This window comes from Puma concolor, chromosome E3 (genome assembly GCF_028749965.1).
Source record: "Puma concolor isolate L17-30 chromosome E3, mPumCon1.1.hap2, whole genome shotgun sequence".
Lineage (NCBI taxonomy): Eukaryota > Metazoa > Chordata > Mammalia > Carnivora > Felidae > Puma > Puma concolor.
This window is the reverse complement of record NC_141682.1, coordinates 1,801,909-1,816,860: the sequence shown is the minus strand read 5'-3', so window position 1 is coordinate 1,816,860 and position 14,952 is coordinate 1,801,909. Positions and strand designations below refer to the sequence as shown.

Genomic DNA, 14,952 nt, shown 5'->3' with positions numbered 1-14,952 from the left:
GGGACCCTGCGCGGCAGCCACGGCCCCTTGTTCCGGGGGGGGGGTGTCTAGGTTACCTGGACCGCGTGTGCCCCGGCTTCAGGTCTCCCGGCCCCGCCGAGCCTCCCAACAGCCTCCCTGCCCGGGACCCCCGCGGAAGAGAGGCACCTCGCAGGAGCGGGGTGCCCTAGCAGAGCCACCTTGTGTGCTTCTCTCGGCGCAGACAGAGGAGGGGACTCTGCTGCCAGGATGGAGGCTGCTTTAAGGCGCGACCCTCGCGGCCGCAGGAGGGCGAGGGCCGGGCGGCAGGTCCCGATCCCATGGCGACCGGGCGGTGACCACTTCCTTCCTCGTCGCTCAGGGCCCGTGGCAGCCACGCGCCAGCCGGGTGAGCGGCGAGGCCCAGCGCACAGCGCGTCTGGCTGCTCTTACGCCATCGTGACTGTGGAGACACAACTTTCCGGGAGTCACGTCCGTCACAGGGATGTCTTTAACCCAGGGCTAGCACGATGTGCCTGCTGCATGGCGTGTGACCGCGGCCGAGGCACCCGGGCCACCAGCCGTGCTATGCCAGCCACCTGTGAAGTGCGGGCTGCCCCCCCCCCCCAGCCAAGTGGCTCCCCCATCTGGTCTCGGGGTCCTCGGGACCGGCCTCTCCGTACGGCCGGGCCCGGCACTTGTGTCTCTGTGCCCCTGGCCCAGGGTGGGGCCTGGAGGCGGTGTCCGCGGTGGTGGCCAAAGGAGGCGGCCTGGGCCCGGTGGGAGAGAATCCCTCTCTCTCAGCCAGGTCGCTCTGTCGATGGCACAGGACCAAGCGTTTGCGGACCCTCGGTATCCGTACCCGCAGCCGCTGGCTTACTGTGCTGTAGGGCCCGGTGAGAAGACCGCGTAGCGCTTTCTCCCAAGGCCATGGGGGCTACAGGGGAGCCAGGAAGTCCCTGTGGAGGCGGCTGGGAGCAGGGAGGGCGTCTGTGGAGCCGCCCCCGCCTCCTCACTCGGAGCCGCTGGCGGTATTCCTGGGTGTTTGCATTCCCGTGTTTGAGGCCCCTGTGTGCGTGCACAGCACACGTCTGCTCGGGTTTTGGTCAGGGGTGTGCGAGCCTCCCAGGTCATCGAGGGGAGAATGGCCATCGTAGCAACACGGGGCCGACAAGAGTGTCCGTCCGCACCATCGCTTCCTTTTGTCGGGTGCATCCCGAAGCGTTTGGTGTTTTGACGCTGTTGTGAAGGGGATTGCTTTTCCGCTTCTAATCTCTCCTTGTTGCTACTGTAGAAGAGCAGTTCGTGTTTGAATATTGATCTTTTCTTTTGCACCCTCGCTAACCTCATGTGTCGTTCCTGGTATCTTTGTAGTGATTGGATTTTCTACCTGGACCGTGACGTTGCACCTGCACGGGTCCACACAGCCTCCAGAGCGATGCTGAGCCAGCTGGCGAGCCTCTGCTTGCGGCGGGCGGGGAGGTGCTCGCTCTCGGGCCGCCGACTGTGGCGTGAATGTGGGTTATTCGCAGGTGCCGTCGGTCAGGCTGAGGAAGTTCCCTCCTGTTCTGAGAATCACGTGGCCCTTCTTCTTGACGTATCGGCAGTGCTGGGCTCGCCGTGGGCTTGGGGCGTGCTCGTCCTCATCGGGTGTCTTAGACTTGATGTCGGGCTGGTGTCGCTTCCTCCGGTGTTGCGTGTTGCGTGGGACCCGGGGAGCGCCACCAGCCCGGGAGATTCCGTGAGAGGTTTTCCGTAGCGGACGCAGGGCTTAGCGGGTTTAGCCCTCCTCTGCGGTGAGCTCGGCGAGTTCTGTCTTTCAGAGTTGGTCCGCTGCATCTAAGTTGTCGGACTCACCGACGTGAAGCCGGTAGTGCTCCCTCCTTGTGTTTCTGACATCCGTGGGACCCGTGCTGTCACCCCCGTCCCCCACGACCCCATCAGTCGCCTTCCGCCCTTCATTCCTAAGCAGTCTGGCCCAAGTGCGTCAGCCTTGTTAATCTTCGCGGACCGCTGCGGGTTGTTGTTTTTCCTCTTGCTTTTCTGCTTTCCGGTTCATTGATTTCCGCTTTGATCTTTGTTTCCTTTCTTCTGCGTACATTGGGTCTCATTTGCCCTTTTTATTTCAGCTTTTTGAGGTGCAAGTTGAAGTCACTGATGGGAGCCCTTTCTTCTTTTCTCGCATAGTCATTTAGCGCTAAAAACTTCCCCAAGGTCTGCCTCAGTCTCTCCACAAATTCGGATGATTTTGTTTTATCTTCATTCAGTTGAAATGACTTAGTAATTTCCCTCTTGGTTTCTTCTTTGACCCAGGGGTTACTTAGAAGTAGGTTACCAAGTTTCCAAGTATTCTGACAATCTCCAGCTACCTTTCCGTTACTGGGTTTTGACTGAATTTCATTGTGGTCAGAGAACATACTTTGCATGACGTTAATCCCTTAAAATTCGTCGAAATTTGTCGTAAGGTCCAGAATGTTGTCTGTGTAGCAAACGTACTTAAAAATACCGCGTATTCTGCCGGAGCGTGTGCTATAAACGTCAGTTACGTCAGGTTCTTTGATAATGTTGTCAAGTGTCCTATCTTCTATCAAAGTCTCGCCGATTTTTTATCTTTCCTGTCAATTAAAGACAGACAAGCGTTGAAATCTCTAATTCTGGATTTGTCTGTGCCTTCTTGTATTTCTGTCATTCTTTTTTTATTTCGTGTATAAATTAGTCCTGTCATCATTCTGAAGCAACCGTCATCCCCAGGGACGGTCTTCGCTCCAAAGTCCGTTGTTTCCGGCCTGTCTTGTTCCTTGAACCTCTTTCTCTGCCTTCCTCTGGGTCGGGGGAATGTTTTGTACAGGTTGGTCTGTCTCCTTCTTTGACTTACTGTCTGTACTTCTTCTCGTGCTGTTTTGAGGGTTGTTGAAGGACTTGCGTGCCTCTTCCCGCAGCCTTCTCGCGACGTGGGGCGTGAGAACCCCGCCGCTCCGAGCTCCCCTTGGATGTCACTCTGTGCACGCGAGGAGGCTCGTGGCCTGCTGCCGTCACGTGAAGAGATTTCAAGAGTCGGGGCTTCCCTCCGCTCTCCGTTCTCCCATTTCCAGACTCGTGCGCGTCTGGAGCCGGCCTCACCTTCTGAACATTTCCACGGGGAGTGGGGAGCGCCGGGGTTTGTGTTTGGTTGCTGCTTCTGTACTTTGCAGGCCTCCGTGGTCGCCAGTGAGCGTCCGCTGTCACCCCATCCCGCGCCTCTGGCCATGTGTCTGCTTGTCTCTGGCCGCCGTATCTTAAGATGTGTTGTTCCTGCTTTAGAGCACTTGGGTTACCGTGCGCTCTGGTGTCATTTTCCTGACTTACCTTTCGTGTTCGGTAAGGTTTTCATCATCTTTCAGGATGTTTTTCTAAAGGGATTTTTTTCTGCCCTCCTATATCGACAGTCCGTGGCGGAACAAGCACTCACCACGAGCACGGTGGCGGTGGCCCGATGGTCGGTGGCCGGACTGCGCCCAGGTGGGCCCTCCTTTGCGCCACAGCCACGAGTCTCTTGGGGAGAGACTCACGTGGGTCCGCTCAGTTCCTCTTGGGCCATTGGCCAGAGGCCACCGTCAGTTCCTGTGACAGCCTGTGACGTGGCAGCTGGCTTCATCTGTCTTGTCGGCACGTGAGTGAGTTAATATCCGAGGTGGGGACACAGACACCGTGTGCCCCTTTCCACTGAGGGAAGTCCAGCTCGCAGAGGGGAGGGGAGGTGCCACGGTCACACGGCGAGTGGGAGGGGCAGCCACGATCAGAGCCCAGGTCCCCAGCTCAGTCTCTGCCACTCCCCCAGCCGGCCGCCTGTGTCCCCGTGAGCGCTCCACTGTACCAGCTTGTCTGGACGGGGAGGGGGGCTTCCTACGTGACCTGGTGCCATCCGCGTCATTGCGCTGAGGGTGGCTGGCTAGGGGACACGTGCTCCAGCCCATCTGGCCCGGGCCCTCCCGGGACGTCCGGCCTTCAGAGCCGTTTGGGGGCCCCTTGCACTTGGCCTCCTGCCCCTGAGAGCCAGTAGGAGGGAGGTGGCCCGGCCCCCACGGTTGTCCCCACCTTCCTCCCGGGATGGGAAGGAGGCCTGGGCCGGGAGTGGGACGCCAGACGGAGCCTGGCCCTGTGCCGATGACCTGTGGGCCCCCTGGGCACCCACCTGTGATGCACGAGGCTCGTTGGAAATGACCCTGGGCCCTCGCCGCCCATGTGCGCCCTCCTGCCCCTCCCTCGTGAGGCCGTGGGAGCAGCTGCACAAACCGGGGCGAGGCACGAGGGATGGAGAGCCGTATAAATAGAGTAATAATAATAACAACTGTGGGCTCGGAACCGATCTGCAGCTGCTGGGGCGCCTGGCCTCGCCCCCCCCCCCCCCCCGCCCCCCAGAGCACGCTGGGGAGAGGTCGCCCCTCGCCGGGGACGGTAACTCCAGCAACGCCGGTATAATTAGAACATGCGGTATTTAGCCGTTTCCCGGCACAATTGAGCGGGGATAATTGGGGGAGCTGTTTCCCTCCGCCCCGTGCTGGACATGCTTTTTGCCAGCTCGGCGTTTGCAGCTTCGTGCTGGGACGGCCTCCTCGGCGTTCCGTCCAGCTCATCCCGATCCGCTGGCCACCACGTCCCTCTGCCTGTGCCCAGGCCTGTTTGGGTCCGCCTACGCCGAGCACCGGGGTCACCCTCCCCCGCCGCCCGCCCTCCCTGAGGGACAGCAGTGGACGGGGACACGCACCAGAGCCGGAGGCTGGCGGGGCATGTGGGGGGACGCCTGGGGGGCAGCGGTGGGAAGGGCCTCCTCGCCCAGCCCGGCCTACAAGGTGAGGAGACACGGGACAGTCACGGTCGGGGAGCGGCGAGGGAGGCAGCAGGAGCGGCCAGGTGGGGGCTACGCGGAGGAGGGATCCAGGGCCGAGGGTCACCTCCGTGTCCCCACGCGGGGCCTGGGTGGGCCGGGCCACTTACACCACGACCGACCGCCGCCCTGGTGCGTGGTTCTGGGTGGGAGACCCGCGGGTGCCGTGGCGGGCATCCCAGGGGCCCCAGTCCCGGGGCCAGGCGGCCGGTGAGGCCCATGAACTCGCACGTGCCTGTGGCAAGAACAGCGCGTGTCATGAGTGCCCTGTGTCAGAAGTGCCGCTCTCGGAGACCCAGTTCGCGTCGGGCTGGCCCTGGTTACGGAGACGACGTGCGGCCGCAGTAAAAAATCCACAAAGTGCGGGGCGCCTGGGTGGCTCAGTCGGTTAAACGTCCGACTTCAGCTCAGGTCCCGATCTCACGGTCCGTGAGTTTGAGCCCCGCGTCGGGCTCTGGGCTGATGGCTCAGAGCCTGGTGCCTGCTTCCGATTCTGTGTCTCCCTCTCTCTCTGCCCCTCCCCCATTCATGCTCTGTCTCTCTCTGTCTCAAAAATAAATAAAACGTTAAAAAAAAAAATTAAAAAAAAAAAAAATCCACAAAGTGCACAAAGCCGTAAGGAGCCACGTTTCATCGCAGCTCCCTGAGCTAACCACTTAGGTTTTGTGGTTTACACGCTTTTTCTCTGTGCGTGTAGAGCCGTGTCATGTGTGAGCGTGACCCACTGCGGTGCGCGCTCAGGGGGCTTCCTCCGGCACGGAAGTTCAAGGCGACTTCCTGGCAGACGTGGCGAAGCCGCCATTCGCGCATCACCGGTGGGCGTGTGCCGGCTCAGGCAGCGCATTGGGCCCTCGCCCGCGTAGCCGGAGCTCCCTTGCAGCCTGGTCAGTGCGCGCAGCCGGGGTGCGCGGCCTGGGCTGCCCCTCTGCAGGACGGGCTGGTCCCCGGAGGAGGAAGCGCCTGTGCTCCCAGTAGAAGGCTCCTCCCCTAGACAGGGCCACGGCCACCCACCACCCACCACCGAGCGCGGGCTCTCACACCCAGCGGACGCGCGGGACCCGAGCTTCGCCAGAGCGCCCCGGGTCACCCAGGGCCGGCACCGGGAGGAGGCCGTCCAGGCAGAGGGGTCAGAGCAGAGGCGTTGGGTGGTCGCGTCTGAGCGGGGAGATGGCCGCTCAACCCCAAAGACCCGCGGTACGCGTGCGGGGCGGCGGGAAGGCGGTGCCCGGCACGCGGCAGGCGTCTGCGCACGCCTGCCCACACCGACCGCCCCGCGTTGTCCCCGCGGGGCCAGCATCTGGCCGCGGAGCCCGGCCGGGACCCGGCTGGAGAGAGGCCGTGCCTGTGCCGTGCCCGGGCTCCCAGCCCCTGCCTCGCACACGAAGGCCCGGGGGCGGCGCCGAGGACGGGGCCGGGATGGGAGCGGCAGGCTTCGCGGGACGCAGGGCCGTCTGGAGCTGTGTCCGCTTGGGTGCCTGCCGCCCCCAGATCCGCACGTGAGCCTTCATGCGACTAAAGACGGCCTCCGAGCAGCCGGCCTCCCCCGGGCCTTGCAGCCACCAGCTTCCCACCTGCAGCCGGAGAGCCAGTGAGGGAGTGGAGGGCCGGCCTCGGGGCATCTGAGTGCGTGAGCGAGGTGAGCCCCGGGGTGGCGTGGGGCTGCTGTCAGTACCCCCACCCGCCCCGTCCTGACTCCCGCCGCCTCTTCCCCGGGCATCCCGGGAACGGAGGGAGACGGTTCAGGGAGTCACAGATGAACGGACCGTCGCAACTGCGGCCAGCGCTGTGCAGGAGGAGGGGGCCCTGTTCCGGCGGGGGGGACAGCCGTGAGCGAAACCCACCTATGCACCTGACCTTCCAGGAGGCACCGGGACACAGAATGCCAGCCCCGGGTCACTCGTGACTCGCACGTACCCCTTCCCGGGCAGGCTTGTGTCTCGGGAGCAAAGGCTGGCAGTTTCCATGAGGCCCATCGGTTTGTCCGTCTTCATTCTGTTCTCCGGACCGTGCTTTCTGTGTGAAGTCTGACAAGTCCTCCGCCTGGTCTTAGGTCCTAAAGTGTCGTCTCTGTGCTTGAAGGTTTTTATGTTTTACGCGTGGGTCTGTGATGGGCTTGGAGTTTAGTTCTGCCTGAGGTGTGAGGTTCAAGTCAGAATTCTTTTCAGTTCTCTCGTCTTCCTCCGTGGGGCAGCTCTGGCACTTGCGTTAAGAAGGTTGATTGGGGGGGGCCTGGGTGGCTCAGCCAGTTGGGCGTCCGACTTCGGCTCAGGTCGTGATCTCGCGGTCCGTGAGTTCGAGCCCCGTGTCGGGCTCTGTGCTGACCGCTCAGAGCCTGGAGCCTGTTTCAGGTTCTGTGTCTCCCTCTCTCTGCGACCCTCCCCCGTTCATGCTGTGTCTCTCTCTGTCTCAAAAATGAATAAACGTTAAAAAAAAAAAATTAAAAAATAAAGAAGGTTGATGGGGCACGTTAGTGAGTGTGGACCTCCGTCGAGGCCCCCACGTGTGTGTTCTGCCCCCAGGACGGGACGGCGCCGCCTGTCCCACTCGGAGGCCGCGTGGGCCGTGCGCGCCCTTCTGCCGAGGGTTTTCTTCGGGAATGGAGGTCGCGTTTTGTCAGAGGCGTTCGTTTCCTGTGTCGGCAGTGGGACTGGGTGTCCTGGGGCTGTGGTGACGCGTCCTGACTGGTCGTCAGCGCACCGGCCACACGCAGAAGTGCCTTGCGCGTGGTCCTGGCGTAGTCCCCGCTCTATACTTCCCGACCACGTTAGCTGAGCTCTGTTGAGGGTCTCTGCACCAAGTCCACTTCTCTCTTCCTCCTGTGCGTGTGCGCCATTTCTGGTTTGCTGTCGGGCGGACACGCCTGTGCGCAGGAAAGTACTCTCTCTGCTCCGTCTTCCGGAACAGACCGTGGGAAATGGGCTTTAATTCTCGTTTAAATGTCTGATAAAATTCTCCGGTGAAACCACGTGGGACTGGAGATTTCTTCTTGAGCGTTTTAATTACAAATTCGGTTTCCTAAATGGCCGCCGGACTGGTCGGGTTCGCTGCTTCATCTTGACCGAGCCCTGGTGCTCCGTGGTGTTTAAGGGACGCTCTGTTCCCAGCTGTCAAGTTTATGGGCATAAAGGGTTTTTAAGTGTTTTCTTATTATTCTCGGAACAGCTCCAGGATCTCATTTCTGGTATCGGCAGCTTCTGTCTTTTCTCTTCCGTCAGTTTTGTTGCTGGTTTCGAAGGACCGGCCTCTGGTTGCAATAGCCCCTCTCCTGTCGTCAGTTTCGTTCATTCCTCCTTGATCGCGACCCTTCCCTTCTCTGCCTCTTGAGGCAGAGCCCCGACACCTGGGGGGTGGTCCCTCGTCTCCAGCAGGGCACCCCGGGCTCTGTGTCCCCCCGGCTCTGCCCGGTGCGCCCGCGAGCCATGACCCCGCGTTTCGTCTCGGCCCGCGGGGTCACGGAAGCACGCCGCGTCATCTCATGTGTCTCTCGTCACCGAGCTGGGACCCCTAGTCTCTGTGACTGTCCGCCGTCTGTTTTCAGGCCCCAAGATGCTCCCGTCGTCCTGCGTTTCCCTCCAGCTGCCGTCAGCCGCTTCCTCGGGAGTCGATGGGGCCTCGTGACAAGCCGCCATGCCACCGTGACGCAGAGACGATACCCCGCTCCCAGAGTCTTGAGAGAGCGGTGTTCGCACTGCCTGTTTGGTCATCTTGTTGCGTTGTCTAAATCTTGCTCGGGTGGGGACGTGAGGACCCACACCTCGCTATGGGTCTCATCTCTGGATTCTTCCCGTGCCTTCGTTCGTGGGATTGCCTTCGGTTCCCTCAGCAAGCGGTAGGCTTGCACTCGATGGGAATCCCCTCCCCCCTGTGCCGTCCCGCGGGCAGTCGGGGGCTTGGGAGGGGGCCACCGAAGCGGGGGCGGTTCCCTACTCAGGGCATGTCACAAAGGGCCCGCCAGCTGGGGCGCCACAGGCTGGCATTTAACGAGCCCCGTTGGAGCCACTACGTGCTTCGCCTTCCGCTGACGCACAGCCCCGGAGCCCCCCGGCGTCCCCGCGCGGCCCGTCTCCGCAGACTCGCGCCGTGGCAGACAGACCTGGCCGTCTGGGTCCCGGCCGAACCCTTCGAGGCAGGCCCAGCTCCGCCGTCTGGAGGGAGGGGAGGCCTGGAGGCGAGCCCGGGCTGAGGTGTGGGCGCCGGACCGCGCTGACGGCCAGCCAGGGGCCACCGGGGGTCTTACCGTGGCGGAGCGCCTTGCTCGCCACAGGGCGCCTGCCAGCCACACCGCGGCCTGTCACTCCCAAACGCTGGGGGCAGAGGAGGCAGAGACACAGGCCATAAATATTTCCAGCCACAGCCAACGCGTCTTACTGGGCAATTTGCTTTTTAAAAAATTGCTCTCTAATTTTAAGCGAACAGCCCCTAATTAGAGTGATTTACAAGGTACCTGGGGACCGGGTGGTATTTGAGCACGGTGGAGCCTAGCAGAGATTGATCGGCATGGCGTGACCGGGGCACATGCTGGCAGCCACACGGCTCCACGCCGCCTCTGAGCAAGGACACGGCCCTTCCCACGGAATGGGCCGGCGTGGCCGGGGGCGGGGGGCTCACAAACCCTCGGCTTTGAGAAGGCCGCCCTGGTCACGCCTCCTTCCTGCACGCCCCCCGCCGGCCCCAGGGCACAGCCAGTGTCTCTGTGACCGTGCGCTCGCCTCCGGAATGCGGGGCAGGTGCACTGAGGTGCCCAGGATGGGCCTCGCGTGGGCGAGCGTCAAGCGACGATTGTTCGAGACACGGCCGCAGTGCTGGCAGCCGCGAGGGATGTCTGATGTGTGTAAACCATGGCTAGGGCCCCACAGCCCAATGGGGATCTGGGGAGACACCCGGACTGAAGGCCACCTCGGGCGGGCAGGGGTCCCAGCCAGGCGCAGCGCGGTGTGGAGGGACCCCGCTTCGGAGGAGGGCTGCCATTCAGTCGCCGAGCCAGGCGGGCGCCACAGCCTCCCTCAGCGCCCCCCCCCCCCCACCCCGAGCGGTGCCCTGCGTCTGCTCCCCGCCCCTCCGCTGCCGGAGGATCAGCCCCTCTGACATTTAGGGGAAATTTTCACAATTGAGCAGAAGGCAGAAATGAAAGGATTTTCTCGGTAAAAGGTCAGAGTGGTATCTCTTACTTTTGTTTAAAAATGGTCCGTGTTGAACTGTCACAAGCCTAAACGTGTGGACGTGCAGGGGAGCAGGGTGGGTGCCCTGGGGAGGCAGCAGAGGCCGTCCGCGCGGCTCACAGGCGGGGGCCGCTCAGACGCTGGGCGCCACGAGCTCCAACGGCCGCCGGGAGGGCTCGTGGGACAGGACGGGGGAGCAGGCAGGCCGGCACCAGCTCCTTCCTGGGGTCTCGGAGGGAGAGACCGCCGCCTCCCAACAGGCGCATCCAGGCCTCCTTCCGGGGCGGAGGTCGGTGTGCGGGCCGGGCGTGTGGCCCACCGCGTGCAGGGGTGAGCCATGCACACGGGCGGAGCCAGGCAGCCCCCGCGGCTCCTGGGAGGAGGGTGGCCCCGTCAGGCTATGGGGCAGACGGGGGTTTAGTACACGCGCCCAGCCCTGGGGGGGGGAGGGGGGAGTTCCCACGCTGTGCAGTTCACCCCACGGCTTGCTTTTTGGTGTATTTGGTGTCTTCCAAGCTGTGCCGCCACCACGACCCGATTTCAGAACTCTCGTTGGCCCACCAAGGACCCTCACGCCCACTGGCAGTCCGTCCCGTGCCCAGCCCAGCCCCTGGCAGCCACTGATGTACTTCCGCGGACTCGCCGTTCTGCACACTCCCTACGGGTGATCTGACGCACGCGTGTTGTCCCGTGTCTGGGGTTCGTCCCTGGCGCAGCAGGGGTCAGGGCTCCGTTCTTTTCGTGGCTGAGTAACAGTCCACCGACGGACTCCGAGGGCGGCGTGCGCACCCCGGCTATTCCGCGTATCGTGGCCGGAAGCGGCTCCTCCCGCGGAGAAGCGAGGCCCGCGAGTGGGGTTGGCCTCCCAGCAGGGCTGCCGGTGGGAACCCCCTCCGTTCTGTGGCCGGCGCCGTGTGACGGAGGAAACGGGATTGAGCACCAGGGGGCACGGCCGTCCGCCCGGGCGCAGAGCAGCTCTCTGGGGCGGCTCCGGCCCCTCGCCCGTTCGTCCGTAGCGTCAGGGGGTGGGGTGGGGCGTCAGCTGCCGTCACGGTGGCCGGGCTCTGAGGACGGGGAGGGCTGGGCGGACCGACAGAGGGCAGCTGGGCACCCGGAGCCCACGCCCCATGCCCCACATCCCGTCTTCTGGACCCCCGCCGGGGACGGGGTCTCCGTCCCTCCCTGTCCTGTGACCGAAGGGCCCTGGGGCAGGGGCGGGGGGACCCCGCAGGCCACCGCACCCCTGACCGTGTGTCCTCTGTGTCTCCCGCCCACCCTCCAGGCCACGGGACCCTCGGGCGCCAAGATGCAGCTTCTGGAGACGGCCTTCTCACGCACGGTGCCGGAGCTCATCGAGCTGCACCTCCTGCGCCAAGACAGCATCCCCGCCTTCCTCAGCGCCCTCACGCTCGACCTCTTCAGCCGCCAGACGGTGGCCTAGCCTGCGGCTCACGCGCAAGAGGGCAGCCGGCAGGTCCCGGGCCCACCCTGCCTCCCGCCACACGGCCCCACAGACCCAGGCGGCCCGCACCTGTAGCCGGCAGGGGAGAGGCCGCACCCTCCTTCTCGCCCAGGACGTTCGGTGCCGCCGCTCCGGGGGTGGCCCAGGGGGGCCCGCTTCTGGCCCCCTCCCCAGTGTGTACCCCCGCCCACACACCGCTCAAGCCCGGCAGAGTCCCTGCTCCGTATGAAATAAAGTTTGCTCCTCGGCCACCCCGCCGGCTCGCTGTGTGCGTCTGAGAGGATGGGCTCGCCCTGCCCAGCAGCCCTCAGTTTGGCCCCGGGGCAGCCCCTGGACACCAGGGGACGGTGGGTGGCAGCCCAGGAGCCACCGCCCCCAGCAGAAGAGAGGGAGGGCGTGTTCAGGTGGAACAGAGTGGCCGAGATACCTCCCCTGCCCTGGACTCCGCCCCCCCCCACGCCCCCCCCTCCCCCCACCCCGCCAACGGACCGACGATGACGCTCGCACTCTGCGGCCCCAGGTGCTGGCCGGGAGGGCGGCTCCAGGCCCCGTGTGGAAGTGCTGGCAGCCAGCACCCCAAACCCGAGGCCCCCACGGGCGACGCTGGTGGTTCCGGCCACGTCCTCCTTCCTGTGGTGACCTCAGGACCAGCAGCCTGCACACACCTGGGCACCCGGGGCAGGGATGGGGATCAGAGCACACGGGTCGGCCTTCTCCCCGGACCCCTGGGCACAGGGACGGGGGCCGCCTTTGTGGGAGGGGGTCCAGCTTCCAGCCCCGGGGGGACCTTGGCCTCTGTACTCACAGCTCCGGGCCTGAGGGGCCCACTGACCAGGGGTTTGGGTGGGCTCGGGAAGGCCTGGAGTGGTGGCCCACCCCTCCCCCCAGCACGGGACGTTGGGGGACAGAAGACGGGCCGCCTGGCGTTGGAGCATCCGAGTGGCACCTCATTGACGCGCACGGCTCAGCACTCCAGGCCTGTCACCGGTCATGGGGACAGTGAGTCCTGACGTCAGCCGCCCGTGCAGCTGCTTCAGCGGTGCCAGCCCATGGCCGGCAGCCTCACCGCGGGCAGACGGAGACACGGCCCGGCCAGGCCCCAGGGCCACCAGCAAGGCTCTCCTGCCTGAACCCGGAGCCCCCCTGGCTCCCTGGATCACAGCACAGCCCGGATGGCTTTGCTGGTCACTTGGAAACTGAGAACATGGGCTCGGGGTGGTGACGTGGCTTCCCAGGGCCACAAGCCAGTGGGAATGGGGACCCCGGTCCAGCTCGGGGGCTTTCCGCCCTCCACAGGCTGAGAGCCCCGGCTTGCCCGTGCGGACGCCCGAGGCTCCCCTGCCCCGCGTCCTGTCTCACCGACAGCACCCATTTCCAAACCCGCTCCCCAACGTGGGAGGCTTGCCGAACCCCGTGGAGCAGCCCCTTGGGAACTGGGAGGAAGCTCCTGGGGGTCCTGGTTTCTGCAGCAAAGACCACCCACCCCCGTGCTGGGTTTCAGGCAGACGTCAGAGTGGACTCCCTCCCAGGCTCTGTTCTAGGGCCTGGTCCCTGAGCTCGTGTTCCGCACCATCAGAAACCCGCAGGGTAGTGGTGGGGCAGGGCGGGGGGGGGGGGGGGGGGTTGTTGCTGAGGCCCTCTGGGCTTGGCCCTGCCCTCCCCGGACGTGGGGGCCCCAAGCCTACAGCAGGAACCGTGCCAGCCTTGGTGTGAGGAAAGGCCCCCGCACCTGTTGCAGGCTCCAGCCTGGAGGGTGCGGTGGGCGGGGAGGCCGGCCTTCCCTTCTTCTTCTCTGCCCCGTGGAGCAGATGGAGGGCCGGCCGCTTGTGCAACAGGAAGGGAACGTTCAGTTCAGAAGGCCACGCAAAATCACCAGCCCCTAAAAATGCTCTGCACGGCCCCTCGCGCACAGGCAGGAATGCACACACCAGCACGTTCCCTGTGTGCAGACGGCGCTTACCAGGGACAGGCACCCTCCAGGGCAGTGGGCGTGGGGCTGGTTCCCGCTCAGATGGCTTAGGTAGGGGTGTCCGGCCGGGCCCTGACGGCAGGTGGGCCTCGAGGGACGGGGCAGAAGCTCTTGACCTCTGCCCCGTGGGCGGCCGAGGGAACATCCGTCTGCAGTGGACCACGGGAGGCTGGATGCCCCCCAAGGGGTGCTGGTTGCTAGGCCAGCCCAGGCGAAAGAGGAATATTCTGGAAGGATTTGGGTCAGAGCTGAGGAATCGGGCTGCATGGTGCCACAGCCCCATGGCCACCAGCTACCCACTGCCCGACACAGGCCACGAGGCCCCACGGCTGCAGGGCTCCACCACCAACCTCCAAGATGGTTCCTAAACTGCCCCCGAAGCTTTTGTCCCCTCTTGGGTTAGGGTGCCTGGCTGAGTCTCACATTGGCACAGCCCACCGTCCCCGCTTCTGCGGGACGGGGTGGGCGCCGGGCAGCTCAAATCCAGCAAAGGCCTTCCCTCAGGTGCAGACGCCCAGGCACATGTCCCATCCCTGCCACGGTCCCCAGCTTCCTCCCTCCACAGGGAGAGGGTCTCCCAAGGCCCCCTCCAGACGCCGACGCACGGGCCAGCCTGGGCTGGACGGCGGCTGTGCTCCGTCCGATTCCAGGGTGTTCCTTTCCGGAAGGGAGCAGGAAGATTCAAACAGTGGGAGCGGGAGCACGGCTCCTGCCATCGTCCCCCGGGGCTGGCCCCGTTCCCGCTGCTGGACTCGGTCCAGTCCCCTCGGGGCCACCCGGGGAGCCGGGGGAGGCGCAGACGGCCGCGCGAGCCTGGGCCCACCGAGGCCCCGGCCGCCAGGCCACAGAAAGTTCTGGTTCTGGCAGATCCCCACCTCTGCCAGCTCATCAGTGGGCACCCGACACTAAATGGTTCTTAAGCCGCTAATGACTAATTTTAAGGGATTAGTGCCACAGCGATAAACTCTAATTGCCAGGATGTAACAGGATTTGTGTGCGACAGGCGGCTCCCAGCTTCCCCGGGGCTCCCAGGGAGGACAGCGCCGCCTGCCGGGGCGTCCGCCGGACCCCCAGCCGCCGCCAGCACCCGGCCCCCCTCGGCATCCATGGGCCGGCAGCACCAGAGCTGGTCAGGGACGCAGGTTCTCGGTTCTCGGGTCCCGCCTGGACCCGCTGAATCAGAATCTGCATGTGACATGATCCCCAGGCGGCTCTCATGCCCGGTTCAAGGCCGTGAAGCTCTCACCCCGCGGGAACCAACCAGTTCACAAAGCTCCCTCCCGCCTGTGGGCTCCCCACAGGGGCCCGTCCAGAGAGGGCAGGCCCCGGTCTCCGCTCACGCGCGTGCACGGGCCGGGCCCACACCCCGTCGGGCTGAGTTGAGCTCCCCAAATCCACAGGTGGAAGCCCGGGACCCGGAATGTGATGTACTTGGAGAGGGGGGGGTCTGTGAAGAGGGGGTTAAGGTAAGAGGAGGTCACGACGGTGGGCCCCAACCCAGCAGGACTGGGGTCCTATACAAGGAGGAGATCAGGACACG

General features: G+C 64.4%; 1 protein-coding gene across 8 annotated transcripts in view; it reads left to right on the top strand.

Annotated features, from left to right (window-relative positions):
- Window positions 1-11,694, top strand: part of MAD1L1 (mitotic arrest deficient 1 like 1) — a 321,159-nt gene extending 309,465 nt beyond the window's left edge. For all 8 annotated transcript variants that reach the window (XM_086692890.1, XM_086692891.1, XM_086692889.1 and 5 more), the window contains one exon: window positions 11,264-11,694. In XM_086692890.1, the coding sequence (XP_086549016.1) occupies window positions 11,264-11,422 (159 nt within the window). In that variant the 3' untranslated portion in view covers window positions 11,423-11,694. The remainder of the gene's footprint in view (window positions 1-11,263) is intronic.
- Window positions 11,695-14,952: the final 3,258 nt, after the last annotated feature.